We start from the raw sequence: 25,420 nt of genomic DNA, 5'->3' as shown, positions 1-25,420 counted from the left end.
TCTCAAAGTTGAGGTGAAAATAATAGAATAGAGCTGCCTAAAAGATCAGATGACCTTGGTCTGTTGCTGTCCATGGTGAGAGTCACTGCATGGACAGGGCAGTAAGGGGAGGGAAGCGGGGGGAGGCGGGGAGGGTCTCGTCTCTCCCTTCTCCCCATTCCTCAGGACTCCTGGCTGTTGCATGTGGCACGGAGACCTACGTGTTGAAGACAGGCACCCTCCTAAGCTCAAAGGAGAGACAAAGTCCTAATTTGTTCTCCATTTGTACTGCTTCTAGGCATTTTTTTCCCCCTAGAGTGGTGCTTTTCAGCTCTGGATGCACCATAAATCAAATTAGGATCTTTTTAAAAAATACTAGTGTCTAAGATTCTCAATAGACTAATTACACCAGACTCGCAGAGGTTGGGGCACAGGCATTCGTATTTTTGAAAAGCTCTCTAAGAGATTCTGATATGTAGCCAATGCTGAAAACCGCTGGTCTATTGGGGGAGCAGATGCAAGAAGAGGAAGTGAATTTCAAGTCAACTGCAGAACGTTAGAGATGGAAAGGGCTCCCAGAGTCTTTAGTCCAACTCTTTCCTGGGGCAGACGGGAAGCTGAGGTCATGGGAGCTGTATCTCTCCCCGAGTCCATGGTGTGGTCAGTGAATGAGGAGGGCTGGAATAGAATCGAGGCCTCCTCTCTCTGTGTCCAGTGCTCTTTCCACGCTACCCCACATCCCTGCAGTTTTGCCACACTTAGTTTCTGTCATAAAATCTGCAAAGAGAAAGGAGATGGAAACCGATGTTTTAAAGGAAATTTCTATTAATTCTGTAACTTTTCATTGCACTTGACAATTTATAAGGTATTTTCTCACTCCTGATCTGATTTGATTCTGACAAAGACCCTGTGCAGAATGCAAGGACCATATTTTTATTTCCATCCTGCATATGTAGGAATCTTCTCAAGTCAATTAGGCAGGATGTGGTGGTTCTGAGACCATAACTCAGGTCTTCTGTGGCCTCCCTCTTTCTACCACACCTCTGACTACACTTCTCTCTGGTTGGCAGTGTGGGTGCAGGTGAGGAAAGGACTTCTCACACCTAGGCAAAGAGACAGAGCCAGACACTCCTGACATTGGAGGTCTATGAAGGTGGTAACATGGAAGCCACATGGTGTAGGATGAGAGCATCGGGCTCAAACAGACCTGGGCACAGATCCAGTTGTAAGACTAGGTAGCTGTGTGATGGATTGAGTTTCTGCACCCGAGAAATGGACGTCACCAAATGTACAAATTAAATGTACATAAAGTGCCTGACGCCTAGTAGGTGCTCAATAAATGACAGCTATGATAGTATTATATTTATGCCACGAGGGGTTTTGGGGACTGGGTGTGGGCGGCCAAAAAATGGTCAATGATTATTGCCTGTTTTTAAAACAGGTTAAAGGCAGAAAAACTTTTAATAACAGGAAACTGAGAGAAATCCTTTTCAAGTTAATCATTTCTTTTTCTATTGGGAAAGCTGTTGATTAATACTGTGGGTGGTTCTCATTCTGACTGTGGTTTAAAAGAAAGCCACGGGAGAAGTCCTGAGTTTTCAATAATTAACAGAGTGCTTATAGCTCCCTTTTCTCCCTCTGCTCTCTGCTTTCCCGCCTCTCTTTCTGACTCCTGATCTCAAGGGTTAAGGGTATTTAATCAGAATTTAACGATGCTGAGACTGGATGAGGGGTCCAGGCCTCCTGCTGCTCTAAACAGTGTTCTCCACTTGCCTTCAGTGGCTTCTTTGAAGAAGGATCATTGAGGGAGTTTAATCCGAGAAATACAGGATTTGTTCAAATAAACGTCACAAAGGCTTGTTTGCTCAAGTGAAAATGAAAAACTAGAAAGCCTCATCTCGCCTGATGGGTGATTTTATCCAGGGTTTTCTGATATGATAATAAGCAAGCATTACATTTTGAAACTAATAAGCCATTTTCTCCAAACTTCCAATCGAATTTAAGAACATTTCCTTGTGTTTAGAATCTAGAATAAAATAGCATCAAATATTGAAGCTGCAGAGTGAAGTGTGTTTGCAAAGAAATGCTGCCTGGCTCCATCCCATGGTGTGTGTTCCTGGCATTTTGATTATTCTTTTAGTGCCCAGAATTGCTGTGTAAATGAAGGTGATCACGATCTGTAATGGGTAATAGATTAAGAGGAAAATGAAATACGAGCTGGCATGGGCAAGCAGTGGATTAAGAGAAAGAACCTAACAACGTCTAGAGACGTCTTGGCCTGATGGTGAAGATGCTACAGGAAGCAGAGAGAAGTAACTGAGAGAGGAGTTAGGAAAGAAAGGTGGCTTTTGATGGCTGGGGTCAGGGAGCTGACCCTCTGGAGGAAGTGTGCTCCTGGGCATAGGAGGCCTCATCAGCTAAGAGCATCTAACTTCTTCAGTGATTAGAAATGTTTAGAAAAGCTAGAACTAGATACAAAATAGAAGTTGCAAAAGAGAACTACTTCTCATCCAGGGAGGCCCAAAAAATCCCAGTTTCTCTTCCCAAAATTTCTTGAGCGCCTACTCTGTGTCAGACACTTTTCTAAGTGCTCTAGTCTTACTATGTTATTCTAGTTTCATGACAGGGACTCTAGACAGTAGATAATATCATTATCCCACTTTCGGATTAAAAAAGAGGACTCAGAGGCTAAGTAGCATGCCCAGGATCACACAGATAGTAAATTGAAGCCTGGTTTCAGCTGAGGAAGCCTGATTCCAGAACCTTCTTCACCATGCTGTCTCCTAAATAAAGACAGAGTTGTTTGTGTGGCTCCACTTTGGGAAAGGTACAGAAGAGATCCGGGGTGAGGGGCTGCATTTGACTCCCATGGTGTCTCACATTTTCTTTGTGAATGGTCCCATTTCCAGGGATCCTCCACTGGAGTGATTCACTCCCTAAACGTACAATTCCCTGGGGAAGACAGATTCCACTCTAGGAGATTAGGATTCGGTGGGTCTGCTGTGAGGTCCGTGAATCTGCATTTATCTGCAGATGATTCTGAGGCACAGCCCGGGACTGCTGCTCTGGGCTGAGCTGCGAGCTCTGTTGACCAGGCAGGTCTTGTTCCCTGGTGGAAATTCTGGCCTGGAAATCACACACCGGTGGACTCTCACATTTTTACTTTGGGAAGCAACGGAGTCCAGCCTCCAAGGTTTGTGCTGCTTTTAAAAGCACCACCAACAGAGGGAAATGAAAATAACATGACTTGTGAAAGAAACATCATGTTAATTTTGGCCAATAAGTCTCAGAGTCAGGCTGAAAATACAGTTCTATTTGAAGAAGACTCAGGTTCAAAGGGGAGATGGTAAGGACCCACAGAAGGCTGAGTCTACCCTCATCTAGAGTGGGTATTCCTCTAAATTACAGCTAAAAAGATAATTGCCATCCTTGACCTTCTTCTCAAGCCTTCTATTTGTGCGTCTCTCCAGACTCATCACTCTGCCCTTTCCATGGTTAGTGTGTTAGAATCATCTCTTGCATCTACCACATGAAGCTTGTGTCTGGGATGATCCACTTCTTTTCCCCCCAAAAAGAAATAAAAAGTATAAATGAAAGACGTTAGCTTGGTAAAACATTGAAAAACTGCAAAGTATCTGGTGCTGGCAAGAGGGTGGTCCTCTCACACATGACCACTGGGAGCAAAAATTTCAACCTTTTGTAAAAGTAATCTGTGTAAGTAAAAACTATATATGCCTGTTGATCCAGCAAAAAGGATTTCCACCTTGGGGAATCTATCACATGAAAATAAAAGCAAGAATGATTAGTGCAGCGTTGTTTGCAGAGGGGAAAACTATAAATAGGCTGAATCGATGGAGGGTGGTTGAGAGGATCATGGAGCTCCCACACTGTGGAGTGGTGTGCAAGAATCTGGAAGACGCGTTCACATCCATATGCATCGGTCTGGAGGGAAGTCCTTCAGATATTGTTAAGCGATGAAAGTATTGTATAAAAGTAGAAAGGAAAATTTTATTAAGAAAGAAAAGAAAAAGCCTTTGTCCAAGCACAGAGAAAGGCTTAGAAGGAGACATACTGAGCAGTTAACACTGATTTCCACAAGTAGGTGAGAGTAGGAATTTGGGGAATTGACTGGTTTCAAGTGCACATTTTACTTTGGTAATTAAAAAGAAGAGCTCTATGAAATATGCCTTTAATCTCAGCCCTGCTCGCCTTCCCAGCACATGCTTTCTGTCCATTGTAATCCTGCATCTTTCCCTCCCCTCTTAGCACACTTTCCACTCGGCCATGACATCACCTCTTTTCTCCCGGCACAATCTCAGCCTACCCTTGGTAGGCCATAGCTAGATGGGAAATGCTCATTCTGAAATGGGCAGTTTCATTCTATGCAATCTTAGGATGGGAGTGGGTGGGAATGTTTGGGACCTCTGTGCTGAGGCCCTGCTTATCTGTTGGTACTACTTCAATTAGAGAGAATGATCTGTTGCCATTCCTAGATCTACAGTCCGTGATTCTGTGATGCTTTGGCCAATGTGTGAATGTATCTTTCAGAACAGCCATTTTTCTGACTTCATGGACAAACAAACTGGGTATGTCACCAGGAACCTGCTGGCAACCCCGATCGTGATGGGCAAGGAGGTTCTTGCTGTGATTATGGCAGTCAACAAAGTAAATGCATCTGAATTTTCCAAGCAGGATGAAGAGGTAATGCTAACTCTTGGAATCCTGTCAGAGGCTCAGGAAATTTATTTGTTGTATAACAGAAAGAAAGATATCACACCTAATTTGTTTTTCTCTGCTGTCTGTAGGTCTTTTCCAAATACATCAACTTTGTTTCTATCATCCTAAAGTTTCATCATACCAACTACTTGTACAGTATTGAATCCCGAAGAAGCCAGGTAAAGGGAAGGGGATGTTAATCACTCCATGCTGATTTGTTCTGACAAAGGCACCCAGAGATGACAAGTCCAGGCCCCTCCCATCCCCTGTAGGGGTTTAAACCACATGGAGCAGATCCTCCGACTTCAATCCCAGGTGTCCTCTTGTCGTCTGACCCCCCACCAGCACTACCTCTCTGACCCTCCATCTGTATGTATAACTAGCTTTCCTTTCTTCAGTTTATATCCTGGGTAGCCATGGTTACTTCATCTATGAGATGATGATGATATGTATAGTACCACCCCACTTGGTTGTTGTGACTATTAAAAGATGAATTAGTTCACATAAAGCTCTTAGCAGTTGCTAGTACATAGTAAAGCTATTAATTTGAGAAGCAAATCACTCCTCTGAAGTCTTTTGCCTCCTTGAGCCAAAGGGATAAAGGACAACATTGGTAGCCAGGATACCTGAGTCTGGACCACTCTCTGCACCTCAGTTTCCTCATCAGTACAATGGTGGGAGGGAGGTCAGCGTGGAGGGATTCCAAGGTGCCCTCCTGTTCTAACTTTCCAGGTAAGGTTACTTCTAACTAGTCCAGGATGCATGGAAAGAGGCATGCAACTTTCTCCCAGGGCTGGCAGGAGCCAATGTGCTGCCAGTACTGGACCCCATGCCCAGGGACTGTGTCTGCATCCAATTTTAGATCACTTCACCTTTGGAGCGGAACATGTGGACGTGGGGACCAATCATGACTTTTCTCCCTTCATAAACCCACAGCCTTGCAAAGGTCTACTCATTGTCCCACTTAGAGCATCTGAGTGGTTTGTCGGGTGTGTTCGTGCTCAAAACTGGAATTGCATTGTTTAGTGATATGTATTCGCTCTGTGATGCACCTCCTGTTTCTTCTGGCTAATGCTCCATCTCTTCACAGTGTATTTTGTTCTAACTGTTTTCTTTTCAATACCTACTTTCAGATCCTTATGTGGTCAGCCAATAAGGTGTTTGAAGAGCTCACAGATGTTGAGCGGCAGTTTCACAAAGCTCTCTACACTGTTAGAACGTACCTGAACTGTGAACGATACTCCATTGGACTGCTGGACATGACCAAGGAGAAGGTTCTCACTGTTCCATACATTTGTCTCACCTAAAGTCACCTATAAAATAGACATCACATGAAATGTGATCCATTAAAAAGTGGATATACTATGTAAATAATCATGCTAGATCACAAGAACCAGTGACAAGAAGGTATGGTACAGAGGGGAAAGTGTGCATTTTGGAGCAAAAAAGATCTAGACTTGAATCTTGGCTCTTCTGCTTCCTAGCCGTATGTGTCTTGACCAAGTCTTTTCTTCTCGTTTTTAAATTAGTTAATAGATTTTATTTTTTTTTGAGAAGTTTTATGGTTTACAGAACAGATGAGCAGAAAGTTCAGAGTTGCCATATACGTCCTCTTCTCCCTCCCCCTAGGTTCCCCTATTGTTGACATTTTGCATTGGTGTGGTACATTTGTTACCACTGATGAATCAGTATTGATACCTTACTTTTATTCACTAAAGTCCGTAGTTCACATTAAGGTTCACTCTTCGGGTTGTACAGTTCTCTGTTTTGACAAATGCGTTGTGTCACCCAGCCGCCATTACACTATCGTACAGAATAGGTTCCCTACTCTAAAAATCCGCTCTGCTCCACCTCTTCATCTCTCTCTCCCCTCTCCAAACTCCTTGAAACCACTGATTATCTTACTGCCTCTATAGCTCTGCCTTTTCCAGAATGTCATATAGTTGGATTCATGCAGTATATAGCTTTTTCAGATTGACTTCTTTCACTTAGTAATATGCATTTACTATGGCTCCATAGTTCATTTCTTTTTATTGCTGAATAAAATTTAATTCTCTGGATATATTACAGTTTATTTATCCATTCACCTACTGAAGGACGTCTTGGTTGCTTCCAGTTTGGGGCAATTATGAATAAAGCTGCTATAAACATTGTGTGGACATAAGTTTTCAACTCATTTGGGTAAATACCAAGGGATGCAATTGTTGGATTGTATGGTAAGATTATGTTTAGCTTTGTAAGAAACTGCCAGCCTATCTTCTGAAGGAGCTGTACCATTTTGCATTGACACCAGCAATGAATGAGAGTTCCTGTTCCTCCACATCCTCATCAGCAGTTGGTGATGTTAGTATTTTGAATTTTAGTCATTCTAATGGGTTTGTAGTAATATCTCATTGTTTTAATTTGCATTTCCCTGATGACATATGATGTGGAGCATCTTTTCTTATGCTTACTTGCCATCTTTCTATCCTCTTTGGTGAAATGTCTGTTCAGATCTTTTGCCCACTTTCTTAAATTTAAAAAAATTTTCAAACCGTTTGCTTTCTTTTTTTTTTTCTAGATTGGCCCTGAGCTAATATCTGTTGCCAATGTCTTTTTCCCCCTCCCCAAAGCCCCAGTACATAGTTGCATATCCAAGTTGTAAGTCGTTCTAGTTCTTCTGTGTGGGACGCCTGCCACAGCATGGCCTGATGAGTGGTGTGTAGGTCCACACCTGGGATCTGAACTGGCAAACCCCGGGCCGCCAAAGCAGAGTGTGCAAACTTCATTCAGCCACAGGGTCGGCCCCCTGCCCACTTTTTTTTTTTTAAAGGAAGTTTAGCCCTGAGCTAACATCTGGCATGAGTCCTCCTCTTTTTCTTACTGAGGGAGATCGGCCCTGAGCTAACATCTGTGCCCATCTTTCTCTATTTTATATGTGGAACACCTGCCACAGCATGACTTGATAAGTGATATGCAGGTCTGTGCCCAGGATCCAAACTGGCCAACCCCAGGCTGCTAAAATGGAACATGAGAACCCAACCACTACGCCACTGGACAGGCTCCCCACCCTGCTTTTTAATTAGAGTGTTTATTTTCTTATTGTTCAGTTTTAAGAGTTCTTTGTGTATTTTGTATACAAGTTCTTTATTGGATATGTGTTTTGAAAATATTCTCTCCCAATCTGTGGCTTATCTTTTCAATCTCTTAAGAGTATCTTTTGCAAAGCAAGAGTTTTTAATTTTAATGAAGTCTAGTTTTTCAATTTTTTCTTTCATGGATTGTGTTTTTGGTGATGTACCTAAAAAATCCCACCAAACCCAAGTTCACCTAGATTTTCTCTTGTGTCATCATCCAGAAGTTTTATAGTTTTGCATTTTGCGGTTAGGTTTTTGGTCCATTTTGAGTTATTTTTTTGTGAAAGGTGTAGGGTTTGTGTCTAGATTCATCTCTTTTGCATTTAGATTTTCAGTGTTCCAGCACAGTTGTTGAAAAGACTATCCTTTCTCTATTGCCTTTGCTCCTTTGCCAAAGATCGGTTGACTATATTTGTGTGGGTCTATTTCTGCACTCTCTATTCTGTTCCACTGATTTATTTGTCTGTTCTTTCACCGATGCTGCATTGTCTTGATTACTGTAGCTTTATAGTAAGTCTTGAAGTCAGGTGGTGTCATTTCTCTGACTTTGTTCTTCTTTTCAGTCTTTTAACCTCCGTGACTCTTGGTTTACTCATATGTAAAATGAGGATGTCTCTCTTATCAGTTGTGAGGGTTAAGGATTATTTACAGACTGTTTATGTATAGGTATAGTATCTAGCACATAGTAGGACATAATAATAAATGAGAGTATCAATTTGAGACTTTATATTCTGAAAAGTTAAAGTTATTGTAAAGTATAAATAATGAAATACTTAATATTATTCACATACAATATAATGTTCATTTCTCACCTTAATTAATTAATTCTGTTGGAGCGCTCCTAGTTCAACATAACTAATGAATACCATATCATTTATTACCCATGTGATTGGAAGTTATTTTTTCAGAGTAATTGTTCTAAGTGGATAAATATAAGACCAAGCAGGAGAGCTGAGTTCTGATCGTGGCTCTGGGACTTTCTAGCTGAGTGTATTGGTTAGGATGTTTTTGGCTGCATGTAACATCAGACCCAGCTAAAAGCATCATTAACGACAAGACAGTTATTACTGCATTTAACAAGAATCCCAAGGTAGGGAAGTTCCAAGGCTGGTTAATCCGGAGCTCAGTACAGTCATCAAAGTCCCAGGTGCTCCCCATTTTTTCCTGGCAAGGTGCCTGCTACCTTCAGCATGCTGGTGAGGTCTCCTCTTACGGTGGCAAGATGGCTGCTGCAGCTCAAGGCATGACACACAAACATGACAAAATTTCTTACGAAGGTCGCTTTCATCACCTTTCATCCAAGGAACACTTTTCCACAGAAGCCCCTTGGCAGACTTCTCCCCTTCTTTCATTCTCCACAACTGGGCCACATACCTGCCCTCAAATTAATCCCAGGCACCTCCTGTTGACCGCTCATGGGCTGTGCAAGACCCATCTTCCCTGAACAAATTACCACCTGATACCCAAGTAAAACCAGGTTCTGTTAGCAAGGAAGAGGAAGAGAACAGATGTTGGGGAGACAGACAACACTGTTGACCACTCTGCATGACCTTACCAAGCCTCTTAACCTATCTGTATTTAGTTTAGTTATGTGTAAAAGAGCTGCTATCTGTTAAGTACTTTTCGCTATGTGTCAGGATAGGTGGTCTGTATTATTCATTTAATCCTCACAAAGACCCTTTAGTATAAGTTCTATCGTGAGCTACATTTTACAGATGAAAAAGGTTAAGTGACTTGTCCACTGTCATGAGTTCATGAGCAGTACTGCTGGGAATTATAGGTCTTTTCCAGCTCTAAAATTCCCTAATTATATAAATTAACATAAAATATGCAAACACAGGAAATTCATATAAAATATGGTAGGTCATGGAACAGTTTGTTTAATAACGTTTAATTTAATTGCCTCTAGGAGTTCTATGATGAATGGCCAATCAAGCTTGGAGAAGTTGAGCCTTATAAAGGTCCAAAGACACCAGATGGCAGAGTAAGTGCAGACATCTTTCCTTGATGACATCCATGCTAAAACCAGAGGAAGCCGTGCATAGAGGAAAAAGCACTAGCCGGAGAAGGCCTGGGTTCTAGTCCTGAAACTTTCTGAGGGAACTTGGAGTAGTAGAAAGAGCCCTGGACTAGGATACTGAGGTTCAAGCCCCAGCTCTGCCCCAAGCCAGCTGGGTGGCCCTTGTCTTAACTCATTATTTAACCTGTTTCCTTTTCTGTAAAGGCAGGGCTTGGTGGATCCACAGTTCTCAGTGCGGAGGGACGCATCAGAGCCACCTGCACAGCTTTTTCAACACACTGTGCCCAGGCCCTTCTTCTGATGTGCTGGATTGAAATCTCCAGGGAAGGGTGGGGTTAGATTTACTGTCCCCCTTGACAGGAAGCTTCTCAGGACAGGCACTGTGTTTCACCGCTGTGTCCCCAGCACACAGGAAAGGGAAGGTAAAGGGATGGACTGTGTCCAGGCCTCAGGTTCTTCATCTGCCCAAAGAAGTAGAGAGACTAGTTCCCAAGTCCCTTCCAGTTTTGACAGTGTATTGGCTGAATCCTGTTTCTGAGGCAGCTGTTCTGAGAAGCCAGTGCTGGAAGTGGGTAAGGGCTCATTGTACAGCTGGGAAGAGAAAACATTGACTGAGCTTGAGAAATTACATGATTTGTGCCACTGAAGTTATCAGTCAAGTCTTTCTGGAAATCAGTTAAAAGAAAAAACAAGATTCCTTTAAAAGCTGTTTGGGTGAATTCAACTTTTAAAATTTAGTTCAACTGGCTTGTTCATGTAGATAAATGGCCAATAATATTTCCAGTTTTATTACAGGGTTGTAATGAGGACATCATTAGTTTGGTAGTAGTTATGTGGAGAAATGTGATGGGGAAATAAGGTTCTATTTAAATGAATTTAAAAGTATAAGTTCGTCAATGAAAAGTATTTTCTTTGGGAAATAAAATTATGTTCATAATCTTTCCATTTTGTCTTAGGAAATCATCTTTTATAAAATCATTGATTACATTTTACATGGAAAAGAAGAGATCAAAGTGATTCCGTGAGTATTGTCATGATGTGGCTGCACGAGTTGCTTTTTTATTTTTGTACACAGTGCATTTCTTTGTGTAGTAAAGATTTTCTTTCTTCTAATCATTCTCAAGGACACCTCCAGCAGACCACTGGACTCTCGTTAGCGGGTTGCCAACATATGTTGCTGAAAATGGATTTGTAAGTTACTGAACAAATTCAAATCTTAAATAATATTGAATGAAACTCTTATTAGCTAAAAGATGGAAACAGTTGTGAAATCAAGAATGCACCAGGTGAGGGTGAGGTGGCCACTTCCTTTGGCACAGGACATGGGAGAGAGGAATCTTGGCAGTCGAAGGTAGGTTAACCAGAGGCTCCCAAACTCTATATAAAAATATTTTGTCAACACGAGAAAGATTCATCCATCCCACAACTTCTTATTCTGCAGCCACACAAATTTCAGACGTGAAGTCCATGACTATGATTCATGCTGGGTTTAGTTTGATCTCAAGTACAGTTACCTTGGTCAAGACTTTTGGAGTATGGAAAATTATTGACGAAAGAGAAAAATAGAGAGAGAACTTTGCCACTGACTGCAATGCAAAAATGTAGTGAGTTGACAGAGGGAGTGCAGATTTTTGCTCTGGTTTTCAGGTGGGAGGGGTTGGGGTGGACGGCGGTCAGGTCTGGCTAAGAGAAGTCAGGGGTGGGGAAACAGCAAATGAGAGATCTCTGGGAGGTCCCATAGCTCTCAGGTCAGGGGACCAGGGTCACCATAGCTTTCCCACTCAGCCTCAACCACACTTTCCTTCCTTCTCATGGCTGGTTTCTCTCCCCAGCTGGACTCTCTGCCATCTGTGTCATTTTTTGGCATCCAGATGTCACCCTGCAAGAATATTTGATGCTTTCAACATCTCTTTATGTTGATGTTTTTCCTTCTTCTCCCTTCAAATCCAAGTTTCTGAAGTAGGTTTTTAGCGTTTATTTGCATGTTTGCTTGTTCTTTAGTGTCATCCTTGTGTTTTTGGCAGTTTTCATCCATCTTCTTATTTAGTAAATGGGCCTGTGAATTATAGTGACTAATAGAGTCACCCAAGGATCATAGAGAAAGTGAAACAAAACCTAGGTTGTCTAATATTCCCTTCTACTGTCACAGATTTGCCTCTGCTCAGAGTGAAACTTGCTGGCTGCAGAATGGTGACAGAGAGGAAAATTCTGAATTGGACTGCAGAATAATCTTTACACACAGGGGTGCTTTACTTTGGGGTTTCAAGGAAGAGGCCTAAACACCGGGCTCAATGATTCCAGGACCAGGTGGCCTCAACCAGGTGACATGATCCCTTTCCCTAGTGTAGAGACATGTCAAAGGGAAGAAAAGAAAAAGAAGAGAAAAGAAATTTTATTTCTTTTAGGAATAAGCAACAATATATACTAACAAATATCATGTTTTTAAAATTGTTCCAAAATAATTGAAATTTTTAAAAAACGTCAGTCTTACCTTTATAGTGACTTGGTGGTAATGCCCAAAACAATCTGATTCCTTCCTAACTGAATCCATAGATGCCACAATTTTTCATCCTCACTATATAGCCAAACAGCTTGCCCATTGGCCCCCATCCTTGGTTTCCTGGCAGGCCGACTACTAGGCCCCTATTTAGAGCTTTTATCACGTTTAATATTCCCAAAGCTGCCGCAGCCAGTGTAAAAGAGTTTATGGCCTGATTTTTCAGGACCTCTTCTCTCCTAGGGAAACAGTTAGAGAAAGGTAATTCCTCAAAACCCAACCGATTGAATGGTTAATTTGCCAAGTCATCCATCTGCCATAAAACCAACCTGCTGAGGGATCCATACCCGGAGCCATTGAGGATTTTTTCCAGGTTCTGGTTCTTTCGCAGATTCCCTGCACTTGCTTTCCTGCCGACCTCCCCACGAGGACAACACTAAAGAACAAGCAAATATGCAAATAAATGCTATAAGTGTATTTCTGCTGGGAGCCCAAGATGGTGGCAAACTGTTGTAAATAGCTTAAGGTAGTTCTTTTATTATTATTATTTTTTTTTATTTTGTTGAGGTCACCTTGGTTTATAACAGTGTGTAAATTTCAGGTGTACATCATTATATTTCGGTTTCTGTATAGTCTGCATCATGTTCACCACCAAGTCTAGTTTCCATCCGTCACCGTACATTTGTGTCCCTTTACCCCTTTCACCCCTCAGATCCTTCCCCTCTAGTTTAAGGTATTTCTAACCAAATTGCTTGTTAGGCGAATTAGCATTTCCAACGTGAGTTTTAGAGAATTGACCTTGAGCCAGTTCCTGGGACTCCATAGTTAAGATGAACATACATCCCAGTTTGCCTGGGATAGCTTCTCTTTATACCTATTGTCCTTGTAGATTATTAATAGTCCTCCCTTTCACTCTCAAAAGTGAAATCCTGGGGCTAGCCCGGTGGCCTAGTGGTTAAGTTCTCTCCACTTCAGCGGCCTGGGGTTTGCAGGTTCGGCTCCCCAGCACCGACCCATACACAGCTCATCACGCCATGCTATGGAGACATCCCACATACAAAATAGAGGAAGATTGGTACAGATGTTAGCTCAGGGCCAATCTTCCTCACAAAAAAGAAAAAAAAGTGAAATCCTATTATATGTACTTTTGAGAGGCAGAACCTACTAAAAACATACATAATTTGTGTATAGGGAAGGATTTCTCAATATGGACACTATTGATGTTTTGGGCCAGATAATTCTTTGTAGTGGAGGGCTGTCCTGTGCATTGTAGGATGTTTAGCAGCATCCTTGCCCTCTACCCGCTAGATGCCAGTAGCACTATCCTGCTTGTAACAACCCAAAATGTCTCAGACTAATGTCCCAGACGTTTAATGCTAAATGTCTCCAGGAGGGCAAAATCGCTCCTTGCTGAGAATGACTAGTCTAGAGGATGATATCAAACATTTCAGCAGACTCAGCCAGAGTAACGCCATTCCGTGGGGTACCTGCTCTAACAGCAGTGGGTTCTGGTGAGGAAAGCAAGAGGCTATGACTCAGGAGCCCCGGGTGCCTCGACTCAGTCATGTCTTGGGCAAATCCCCTGGCAAATCCTTGACTTGGGGCAAATCCCTTGATCTTGCTGGGTTTTAACGTTCTCATCTGTAAAATGAGGTTGTTGACTTGTTGACCTAATTATCTAAGAGATGGGGCCTTCAAAAATTTTTTAAATGCTATTTTCTGGGTAATAAAAATGATCTGTAATTTTAACCATAATTATTTGTATATATCTCATGCTCCTCTAAACTGTATGAAAACTTTTCCTTTTAGCTTTTTAAAACTTTTCCCTGGGTCATTTTCTCACAAACCCAGAAGTTCTTCAACTGGACCTTGCTGGACTTTGGGGCCCTGGGCACACAGAGTTCTCATGAAAGAAGTAAATCCTGACAGATATTAACTAGACTTGGTGTGGTGATCATTTCACAATATGTACAAATATCGAATCATTATGTTGCACACGTGAAACAAATACAATGTTGTATGTCAATTATATCTCAATTAAAAAAAATTTTTTAAGTAAATCCCAGCTTTGAATGGGGAAATGACAGATTTCAGTTTAGTGATTTCTTATAGCTGAAATCATTTAGACATTAAAAGCAAAAATTAGGTATATTTCTAGAATTAGAGGCATTGAATACAGGATCAAACTAAGCTGAAATCAAGATGATGTGGAAACACAGAAAGAGAGAGAACGGGAGGGAGGGAGGGAGGGAGGATGGAAAGGATTTCTGGATACCGAGTTAAAAGCTTGGCCTCTAAGACTTGGCCCATCTGTAGGTGTTCCCCAGAGGCCTGAAAGTGTGGACTGAAACAGATGCTGCTGATGGAAGGGTGAGAAAAGAGGACTAAGCAGCTTTTTGCCTCTTTAAAACACACCTGAATGATGCTCAGACGATCAATTCATGTTATTCATTCAAATTAGATCATGAAATTAATGGATGGCACCAAAAATCGTTAAATTCTTAGGTTAGATATGCTAATAAAAACTTTGAAAGATTTGCACATTTGCTTTGTAAGAGTAGCACAGCAATAGCTGACATGGCTCAGCCACCCTCGGAAAGCGCTTACCTGGGGCCTGAGGGGCCGGGTTAGTGCAGAGGGTAGAAGCCTGCTCCTACCTACCCCCAAAATCGAAATCTAGATTTTTCAGGAATTTTGAGAGCAAGTTGTTAAACTATTGGCAGCTTCAAATCGCCCATGGTAGAAGTAGTTACAACATGGAAACTGGCAAATAATGCAAATCAGGGCTTTCCCCAACTCCTCACCCGGACCACCCATCCCACCCATCCCACCAGCACCCTCACTGGAGACCCCACTTCTAGTTTCACCCCATGAATTTGAACAAAATCACTTAACCTCTTTGGGCTTCTATTTCCTCATCTTTCAAAAGAAAAGCGTGAATTTAATTACTGAAGTTCCTTCCAGCTTTAAAATGCTGTGATTTCAAGTATCCAATATAATTTTGGTGGGAAGAAAGATATAGTCTTTTATTAAGACCCATTTGTGGATATGACACAACATACAGATAATTAAAAATGACCCAAACTGGAATACTTTCTTGTCCTTATGGATGTGAGCAATAGTCTCTGAATTCAGTACTTAAAGTGATGTCTCATAGTGAATATTTACTTTGGTGTACCTAAAAGCTTGTTTGGCTTTTTCCTCCTGTTCCGTGGCCACCTTCTTCCAACACAGATCCCACATCAGAAAAAAAAAAAAAAGAAAAAGAAAACAGAGCCTTCCCAGCATTGCTGCCACACCTGCCCCAACAGAACGGCCTTTCTGCTCAGATTTCTCCTCTCCTTGGCCTAAACAGCTAGTTGCGCTGAATTTGGAAGAAGAATCTTTAGAGGCAGGGAGAGTAAGAAGGAGAAGAGATAGATGGTGCTAAATGTCGTCCCATGACTTAATTAGCAGAAGAGAAGCTGAATTCCATGCGCTCTTAGCACATTTGGCCTAGCTGAGGTCCCGTGTGGCTAATTCGCTTTCGAGCATTCGAGCACTTTGCAAGAAACCCTCCCAACTGATGCATTCTTTCTTGTTCTGCTTTGTGGGTTTAATGGCTCCACCACAGGATGTTTCAGGACTTTTGTCTCTTCTTGCTTTACAGATATGTAACATGCTGAATGCCCCTGCAGACGAATACTTCACTTTCCAGGTAACCTTGCTCTCTGCCAGGCCTCACAGCTCAGTCCAGGGAGGAGGGGAGCAGCACAGTCTCCTCCACCCCGCCCCACCCCACCCCACCCCCAATCCCCACAGTCAACCTGTGCTGAGCTGTGGCCAGGAGGTACACGCAGGGCTTATGTCCCCCTCACCCTGGCTGGGCCAGGGGCCAAGTAGCAGATTCTTCACTGAAGGGACAAGAGGCAGGAGGAAAAGAGGGAGAGTGAGAGAGGAGATAGGGTGTTTGCCAACTGGTGTTTGGGGGCCCTGCCCTTCTCCATTCTCCCCTACTCCTGGTCATCTAGTACCAGCAACATGCCTGGCACATCACAGGTGCTCAATAAATGTTCTCTGCATGGATAGCTGGCACCTGAATTCAGCCCTCTGGGTGGTTTTCTCGCAGCCCTTTCCTGCAGCTCATGGCAACCGTTACGCGGAAAAGGAAAACTTCTTACTGGGTCCTCGGGGGCCTCACCTGCCGTCAAGGCTCTCGGTTTTATCCTTCTTCCTCCAACATCCAGAGATCCAACATGCTTTCCCCACCTGTCAGCTCTGCCACCCCCGCATCTGTCACTCCCATCTCCTCCTCACCTGTGACCTCTGTTACCCCCTCCCCACCTGACCTTGGGGATAAACTGGCATTTGGCTCTGCAGCCGCTCCTTTTCTGCCTTCTGGCTCTTGTTCCGTGTCCTAGGTTTAAGGAATGTCCAGTTAGAGCCCTAGTCCTGGTCAGGAGTAGAGACTGCCCTCCCAGTGGGGACCTTGTCTTCCTGCCTGTCACACAGATACACACAGAGAGCCCAAGCTGTGCCTGGATGGGGAGGCCAACCTCCTGGAGGGCGAGGGGCACATCCTCAGCAGAAGCAGCAAACCAGCCTGGGGAAACCTGTGCACGTTTGCTTAGCGACATGGAAGATTTCCCTCTGCTCTGCCTGCTCGTCCTCCTGCTCACTGACACGGAAAACACGCAAACACCATATGGTGCATGTCCTCCAGCTCCTTGCTTCTTGTAGCCAAAGCTTACTCATGACCATGCTGTGCCCAGCCCTTACCCCATATTATGGCAATTCGGGGCCAGGAAAGAATGCACAAGCAGGAAAAAGGGGACAAGGACTTTCTAAAGTGTCGGAAACTTTAGTAGTCATTGTCTAAACAGGGAGGGAAAGGAGATGGCCCGGGAGAACCAGGGCCACGCTCTGAGGTCTGTGGACTCCTGCTTTCTCTCGTGCCACACTGTGGCTTCCACGGCAGAAACCACACTGGTGCTCTGATGGCCCTGGCAGACAGGAGGCTGGGGCAAACTTCAGCCCATAGGAATTTCCCAGCTCTCCAAGAAACGTCAGTGTGGTGCCCATGAAAATGCACTTCTCAGGTCTCCCACTGTGGAAAGGATAACCATCCAATGGCTGCTGGACTCAGAAATCCACTGTCACAGATGCACTGAGGCCAGGCTTCCCATGGGCCACTTTCAGCTGCTGGCTGAGTGTCGCAGGGATGCTAAAGCAACCCAGCCTCCTCTGACTGACAGTGTTGGCCCTAGGAGTCCCCAGCAGACTCATAAAACAGCTCTGTGGTCTAAGATGCTTCCACGCAACCCTCCCTCCTTCCCCCTCTCCTTAGCCCTGGGTCAGACCTGCATCTTGATGGTGTTCTCAGCCTCCTCAGGCTCCCTCCCCATTTTCGCTCACGGCTTTGCCCCTGTGGATTATTCCAAAGAGCAGACAAGGATAGGGCGGCTGCCCTCCCCAAGGCTCCGCCCTGTTCTGCCTTCCCCTTCTCCCGCCTCCTGCTCATTCTCACTAGTCCCTTTTGCATCTGGGAAGTTAATGGAAAAACCAATGATCCAAAGCAAACCTTTGGTCAGAGCAAACCTGCAAAGGCGGTGGTTCTCAAACTATGTTCCCTGGGGACACGGTGTGTTAATTTCTTATTGCTGCTGTAACAAATTACCGCTCAGTAGCTTAAAACAATGCAAATGTGTGATCTTACAGTTCTGGAGGTCAGAGGTCAGAAAAGCTTATTTTGGAAGTTTTAAAAAAATATACATAGGTGCTTTGGTTGTGAAGTTATTTTGCACACAGGTAATATATTTTCTGCTATTAATTTTGTCCCTAGGCCGTGTGAAGGTCTGAGTATATAAATATTTCACAGCGTTTTCCAAGGATGAAGACTCTGAGAACCGCTGTGCACTGCTTTTTTGTCCTAAAGCTTTGAAAATTAGGCAACATAAATTGAGGTTTGGTTTCTCTGCTTTTCATTCCAAGTAGAAAGATGAGCTCTTCAACTAATAAACAATCGTTTATTGACCCCCTGTCACGTGCCCCAGGCGGTCCTATCACGTAGGTGGAATTCAACCATTCATGGCACAGCTGTTTGGTAAGGTTAGAAAATAGCCTCAGAGACAAAAATAAATGATTCTGAAGCATTTGAAAAATATCTGAATGCTAAATTGTATGGTCCGGGCTATGGTTGCTGTTGGAATTCTGAAAAAGCGGAGTTCCGTATGGGCGAAAATGAGTCAGAGGAAGCTTCATGGGGAAGGCAAGAGCGAACCCGGGCTTCCGCGGATGCTAAGGAAGCCAAGGGCAGACCGAAGAAGGACTAACGCGCCGTGTTGAGTCCTCGGCTACCTTTGCCTTGCTACAAAGCGTGCGGGTGCTACCCCATGGTTCTCAGCCTTCAGAGGCCATCAGAGTTACCTGGGGCACTTATTTATAATGCTTCCCCAGAGATTATGAAACAAGCTAAAAAAATCTGTTTTCTGTGGTCCTTGGGTCACACTTTGGGAAACACTCCTAAACTTCCGTGTCTGCATCCCCCACGAGACAGTTATCTTGAGGTTAAGGCCTGTGATTTATTCATTTTTGTACCACAAGGAACTAGCCCTGACACATCATAGGGACTTGACAGATGTTTACTAGTTGGCCTCATCCCAGAACAAAAGATCTTGATGGATCAGTCAGGAAACAGAAACCACAATGAGGTATTGCATCAGAGAGAATTTAATGTAAGGAATTAGCTAAACTGGTGTTGGAGGACAGAAAAAGTGAACAGGGAACACAGAGGTAAGTGCTTCCCATCCCTAGGGCTGGGGGGACAAAGAGAGGAGGGGGTTGTCACAATACAGACACTTGGTACATTTAATCGAATGTACTAGGACACTTGTATGGCTGTATAGTCCTAGCCATGTTCTGACACAATGTAGGAATTGTGCGTCTAACACCCAAAGATTATTCTCTTTTTAAATTAAAAATAGCCCAAGGAGGGAGGGTGGCTATAAAGAGGTGGTGCAAGGGAGCCCTGTGGTGATGGATTAGTTCTGTGTCTTGATTCTAGTGGAAGTTGCATATATCTACACATGTGATGAATTTGCATAGAAACACACACACATGCATACACAAATAAATAGATATAAATCTGATGAAATCAGAATAAGCTCCGTGGACTGTACTAATGTCTCGTTCCTGGTTTGGATAGTGTACTACAGTTACAAGACGTTAGCATTGGGGAAACTGGGTGAAGGGTACCTGGGACCTCTCTGTACATTTCTTTTGCAGCATCCTGTGAATCTACAATTATTTCAAAATAAAAAGTTAAAAAAATAACGTAAATGTCGTTATTGTTTGTAGAAAGGACCTGTAGATGAAACCGGTTGGGTCATTAAAAACGTCTTGTCCCTGCCTATCGTCAACAAGAAGGAAGACATTGTGGGAGTGGCTACATTTTACAACAGAAAGGATGGAAAACCTTTTGATGAGTATGATGAACACATTACTGAGGTAAGTGCAATTATAAAATAATGGAGGTAAATGAAATTCATGAAATCATGGAGGAGGCATTTTTTTGTTATTCTGGAATGATATTTGGGAAGGGCAATTAAGACATGAGTCACACATATCTGTAGTCAATATGTTGTTATTGTGTATTTCTATTTCCTGACTTCTATAAACTGCAACATTTTCTACCAAAGTATGAACTTTTGGCTTAGTCAAAGTTCTTTACAATATTGGGAAATTGGGAAAGAAGGTTTCTATCTCTTTTCTCCCCACCCCCTCTTCTATTTTCTCTCCTTCCTCTTATCACCCCCAGGCCTCTCTCTGATTTTCAGGTCATGCTTTATCCTACTGGATTTTTTGTAATTCTTCTCCTCTAATAAAGTTTTTGTGGTGCATGGTACACTTTGAAAAGCAAGGGCTTAGCCAATTTTATTGTCTGGTGCTAACTATTAGTATGATTTTTCTTAGGTTAAAACAAAGAACTGGGTTGTTGATGGTGGAAGGGAAATTGATAAGAGAACATGCAGGTTGTTGCTTCCAAATTAATTTTCCTTTAATTTTAGAGAATCGAATCACGTATTATCCCTTTCAGACGCTCACACAATTTCTTGGATGGTCTCTTTTAAATACTGACACCTATGATAAAATGAATAAGCTAGAGAACAGAAAGGACATAGCTCAGGAAATGCTCATGAGCCAGACCAAAGCTACTCCTGATGAAATCAAGTCTATTTTGGTAAGTGGGGAATTCAGTCCTGTGGACATTAGGTGGTATCTAACCATGGATTCTGGAATTCGTCTAATTATTCAGAGGTCTGACAAATGAGAATAGGTTTAGTCCTGGTCTAAGGAAGGGGAGACAAAGAAGGAGGGGTAGGGGGATGACCTGGGTGGCCCACTATACACAGGGTGTTACGAGACTTCCAGGCTGCTTGGTTGGAATAGCACTTTGTTAAAAAACAGCTCCTGGGTATATGGGAGCTGGAGTAGTGACTGGTAGATTCAAGTGTGTTAACAAACAAAAAAATATTCTCAGGAAGGGAAATGTATTGGTCAGCTATTGCCATATAATGCGGCATAACAACCAAACACCTCAGTTATTGTTGTAACAGTAAGCATCTTTTCTGATTCATGAATTTGTGGATTGACCAGGCTTCAATTGATCTTGGTTGGGTTTGGCCCCAAGCTGTGAGTCTGATTTGCTCTATGCATCTCTCACCCTTCTTGACCAGCAGCTACCTGATAGATGTTCTCCTCACGGTGGTGACGGAACTGCAAGACAGCAAACCCAACTGTGCAAGCACATTTCAAGTGTTTACTCACATCACATTCACTAAAATTCTCACTGACCAAACTTGACCAAGGCCAGCATCATGGATGGTGGGAGAGCAAGTAGATATTAGCAAACAGTGTTTTAATTATCACCAAATGAAAGGAAAATATCGCACATTCACTATGTCTATTCTTTTTATTTCCATACATTTTAGAGTGTTTGCATAGGTCTAGTTTTGCTGGGGTGTTTTTTCATTTTGTTTTTGGCTTTGCTAGGTGTTTTGAGAATTAAGAGAATTTTATTTGAGAGTTTGAGATGTTGAAGATGAGAAGGTCTGAGGAGAATAAAGGGAAATTGCTATAAACTAATAAAAAACAGATGTAAGCCACTCGTTTTTCTCTTTCTTTCTTACCTACGTACAAACAACCCACATCTCTCTTTTTTTTAAGATAGCTATTGATACATTTTTAGGGAATAGAGAAATCAATTATATTACATTATTTATTGGAGAAAACTGTTCATAATAAGGTGCTTTATGTCTTTGTATCCAGAATGCGTCTTTGTCACATAACTCATTATGGCATATTTTCAATATATTTTAGCTGATTTTAAGAGGAGAAGAATCAGATACAAATCTTCTGCTTTATAGGAATTTCACACTGCAATTGCTTTTGCATTTTAGAAATATAAAGAGAAGCTAAATGTAGAAGTAATTGAAGACTGTGAAGAAAAACAACTTGTCACAATTTTGGTAAGTGTTTTGCTTCTGTCCTTAATGCCTTTTTAATAAGATATATTAGGACACACTTTCCCATTTTTCAAGTAAATGTTGAGTTTCCTCATCCCTGGTACCTTTCAAGGCTAAAAAAAGGGAGATTTCTTCTAAAGAGTCATCTTCTAGCTCCCTGTTTTTCTTCCTTTTTCTCCCCTGCAGTCCGATCCACACAGATAATTTAGAATCACAGCTAAACTAGACTGTGGCATAAGGGATTTCAGGCACAGACTCTAGAGATATCATGGCCTAGTTTATTTTAATAGCTCTGGACTTCACCATGGCCAGCCCAGAAGACACGTCAGGATTACAGTAGAACATAGACCCTTCTAGGCACAATTATCATCTGCCATCTCTAGCTTTTCTCCTGCACCCTGGAGGAATTTAGTTTTTTCCCATGGTAGTTAGGCTACCCCTATTTCTTCTGGTTGAAATTAACTTCTTTCCCACTTCATTAATTCTATATTTTATTGTGTCTGCTGTTAAAGTTCACTCAAATCCATTTTCTACAGTTTACTGTTAAAACCATCCAATAAATTATTTTAATTTCAGAGGTTATCTTTTTCAGTTCTAGAATGTACATTTAATTCTGTTTTTTAAAGATTCCAACTCTGTATTAAAACTCTTCATCCTTTTATCTACTTTGTCTATCTTCCCCTCTATTTTCTTGAATTTATTGGCCATAATTATTTTAAATTCTCAATCGCAATCCCTGAATCACCTACAGGTCTGCTTCTACTGTCTCTTTTTACTCTTGGGTTGCAGTCATTTGATCATTTTAAAGCACACTTCATATTTCTTGCATTGAGAACCAGGCATTATTGGTAAAAACTTGGAGGGGCTCTGGGTGATACTATCTTTCTGCAAAGAGAGCTTGATTTTCTTCTGGGGGATGAAGAGCATTGGCTTTAGGTTTTGTTAGGGATGGTCTATTTCAGTTTTGCCCTTACTACTGGAGTAGAGCCCTTATTTCTAGAACAGCCCTTCTGGGATCCCAACTGAAAGCCTGGGATATTTACCAAGCCCCTAAACCTCGAATTTCAGAGGCTTGACTTCCATCTGATTGACATTGAAATAACATCACATTTATTTCCCTCGTAACTACCTCGTCCTGTTTTCCACTGCCCCTTTCTGATCTGTGATATAAGTCTTCTTTCTAAGGTAAGACATACTGAATATCTCCTCTTCCCATCTTTTATGGGCTCTGTCCTCCCATCCTAGCTCTTGGCTCTGTGGCCACAGAGCCATTGGCCTTTGATCCCTTTTTGAGGGTCCCATTCCCACCCTGCATATTTTCCTGTCACCTGAGCTCTTCCTCCTTCTCCTCCTCTCCTTGGCTTCACCTCTGAGCCCTTTCCTCTCACACTGGGCCCAGAAGATGACCCTTCATTTTCCTCACCTGTCCTCAACAACATGCATCTTCTTGTAAAACCAAACTTTAATTGACATCCATGACACTTAGGAAACTCTCCAGTTCTCTATTTAGAGGAGGAAGGATTTTTGTGTTGGAGAAGCAATAAAATGGACAAAGAACCAGTAGCTTTACCAAAAGATAGCCTATTTTAAATGTAAAATCTGCTCCAGGCTCATCCCAAATCATTGCTGCATAACACCTGTTGCCAATCTTCCTCTTTTTACTTGAGGAAGATTGTCACTGAGCTAACATCTGTGCCATCTTCCTCTATTTTGTATGTGGGATGCCACCACAGCATGGTTTGATGAGTGGTGTGTAGATTTGCACCCAGGATCCATAAACTCTGGGCTGCCAAAGCGGAGCACGTGTACTTAACCACTACGCCACCAGGCCAGCCCCAAAAGCCTTTATTTTTATCAACCTCTCAGTATCATGGACTTCAAAATATCTGATTTCTGTATTCAAGTGTTATTTTATTGGTTCTCCTGTAACTGCAGATGGGGCCTGGGAGTCATGGTTCCGAGAATTTCTTACTTTGTTTCCCGCTAAAGTACACATTTACAGTTTAGTGTGAGTGACCCTGTGATACATTAAAAAGCATTTTCACACTTTATCTTTACATAACACCCTGAGAACTGTAGGGCAGATAAGAGGCTACGTGGCGCACCCCCCCCACACACACACCTCATAACTCTCTTCTCTTACTTTGATTCTTAAAATATGTGCTATTCTCTGTCTCCCCATGAAAATGTATGTTTCAGGGGCAGCGAAAAGGTCTGCTTTATTCATTGCTGTGTCCCTAATTATTAGGCCACAGATAGGAACCAATAAATGTTTGTTGAATGACTAAATAATAAAATGAATAAATGAAAAAGAAGAGTGTGTATGGGCAAGAAATCTTGGAGGGTTCGGAGAAAGAAAGTGATGAGAAGGAGTAGCAAAGGGTTAGGGGCGTCCTATGAGAAACGGAGAAAGGAGCTTTGTGAAGTGTTACTATGGGCCCTGAATTGAATCCCCTCTAATCTTTGAGATGTGCAAATAAAATTGGAATTGCTTTTGTTTCATGAGGAAGATTGGCCTGAGCTAACGTCTGTTGCCAATCTTTCTATTTTTGCTTGAGGAAGATTGTCACTGAGCTAATATCTGTGCCAATCTTCCTCCATTTTGTATGTGGGATGCTTCCGCAGCACGGCTTAGTGAGCAGTGTGTAGGTCTGTGCCCAGGACCCGAACCTGCAAACTCTGGGCTGCCAAAGCAGAGTGCATGAACTTAACCACTACGCCACTGGGCCTGCCCTCTGGAATTACTTTTTAACTAAAGCACTAAAGGCAAAAATGTTACTATTATCATTCGCATTTCACAGATGAGATCACTAAAGCTTGTTCAGTCTGGGAAAGGTAGCTAATCCAAACCCAGAACTGAGCACGGGTCTCCTGACTCCAAGCCATTGCTTTGCAGGAAAAAAAAAATCTCTGCCTAAAGTGACAGTCTCAGAGTGGCACTGGTGAGAAGGGAGCCGCAGGGAGTGGAGAGGAGGTGGAGGGTGCGAGGGGCCAGCCCAGACTCGGGGGTTAGAGGACCAGAAACCATAATTTTACTTAAAACAGCTGTATACCATTTGGTGTTGAAATTTGTGTAAATAGAGTGTGAGCCATCCCCTGGGGAACCGTGCACTTACTGAGAGAAGTGACCACAGCACAGCAGCGAGGACATGCAATGGACTCAGTCACTCCCCGTTGAACTGAATCGCTCCTGCGCGTTTATCCGGTGCACCACATAGTCCTTGCTGCCTCCTGCCTCCTGGCACTTTCTCTCCTCCCATGGGAGCACCTCCTCCCTGCCTTCTGCCAAATCAGCTGAATGCACGCTCCTCCAGAATCTCCTGCTTTAATTCCCCCAGCTGGCCGTCAGTTTCCCCCACAGTCACAGGCCCTGGACGCTGTGCTCTGTGAGTATTCTCAGCTCGCCCTTTCTCTGGTCTGTATTGCATGTATAACCATTTCAATAAATTCAGTTCCTTAAGGGCAAGATCCAGATTTTTATTCCCCAAGCCATGTCAATATTCATGTGCCGAGTTCACTGTTTTTTTCACATAGGCCTAAATCCTAACAAGGGGTGGATTAAATGAGATGTCTCCAAGCAAACCAATAT

General features: G+C 42.7%; 1 protein-coding gene and 1 long non-coding RNA gene across 5 annotated transcripts in view; one reads left to right on the top strand and one right to left on the bottom strand.

The window, feature by feature from the left end:
* On the bottom strand, window positions 1–25,211 carry LOC139040402 (uncharacterized). Of its 2 annotated transcripts, none has more exons than XR_011494896.1 (4): window positions 24,948–25,211; window positions 12,658–12,764; window positions 5,919–6,008; window positions 1–756 (listed from the first exon to the last, which is right to left on the bottom strand). It is a non-coding gene; the product is annotated as an uncharacterized lncRNA (long non-coding RNA). The 2 variants fall into 2 exon arrangements; XR_011494897.1 differs by lacking the exons at window positions 1–756; window positions 5,919–6,008 and adding exons at window positions 11,031–12,170; window positions 12,323–12,567.
* PDE6C (phosphodiesterase 6C) overlaps window positions 1–25,420 on the top strand; it is a 49,125-nt gene that overhangs the window by 2,158 nt on the left and 21,547 nt on the right. For all 3 annotated transcript variants that reach the window (XM_070486971.1, XM_014862961.3, XM_070486977.1), the window contains 10 exons: window positions 4,528–4,680; window positions 4,785–4,874; window positions 5,829–5,969; window positions 9,721–9,795; window positions 10,788–10,852; window positions 10,956–11,022; window positions 15,978–16,025; window positions 19,664–19,813; window positions 20,403–20,546; window positions 21,766–21,834. In XM_070486971.1, the coding sequence (XP_070343072.1) occupies window positions 4,528–4,680; window positions 4,785–4,874; window positions 5,829–5,969; window positions 9,721–9,795; window positions 10,788–10,852; window positions 10,956–11,022; window positions 15,978–16,025; window positions 19,664–19,813; window positions 20,403–20,546; window positions 21,766–21,834 (1,002 nt within the window). The remainder of the gene's footprint in view (window positions 1–4,527; window positions 4,681–4,784; window positions 4,875–5,828; window positions 5,970–9,720; window positions 9,796–10,787; window positions 10,853–10,955; window positions 11,023–15,977; window positions 16,026–19,663; window positions 19,814–20,402; window positions 20,547–21,765; window positions 21,835–25,420) is intronic.

This window comes from Equus asinus, chromosome 2 (assembly GCF_041296235.1).
Source record: "Equus asinus isolate D_3611 breed Donkey chromosome 2, EquAss-T2T_v2, whole genome shotgun sequence".
Lineage (NCBI taxonomy): Eukaryota > Metazoa > Chordata > Mammalia > Perissodactyla > Equidae > Equus > Equus asinus.
This window is presented reverse-complemented; position numbering and strand designations above follow the sequence as displayed.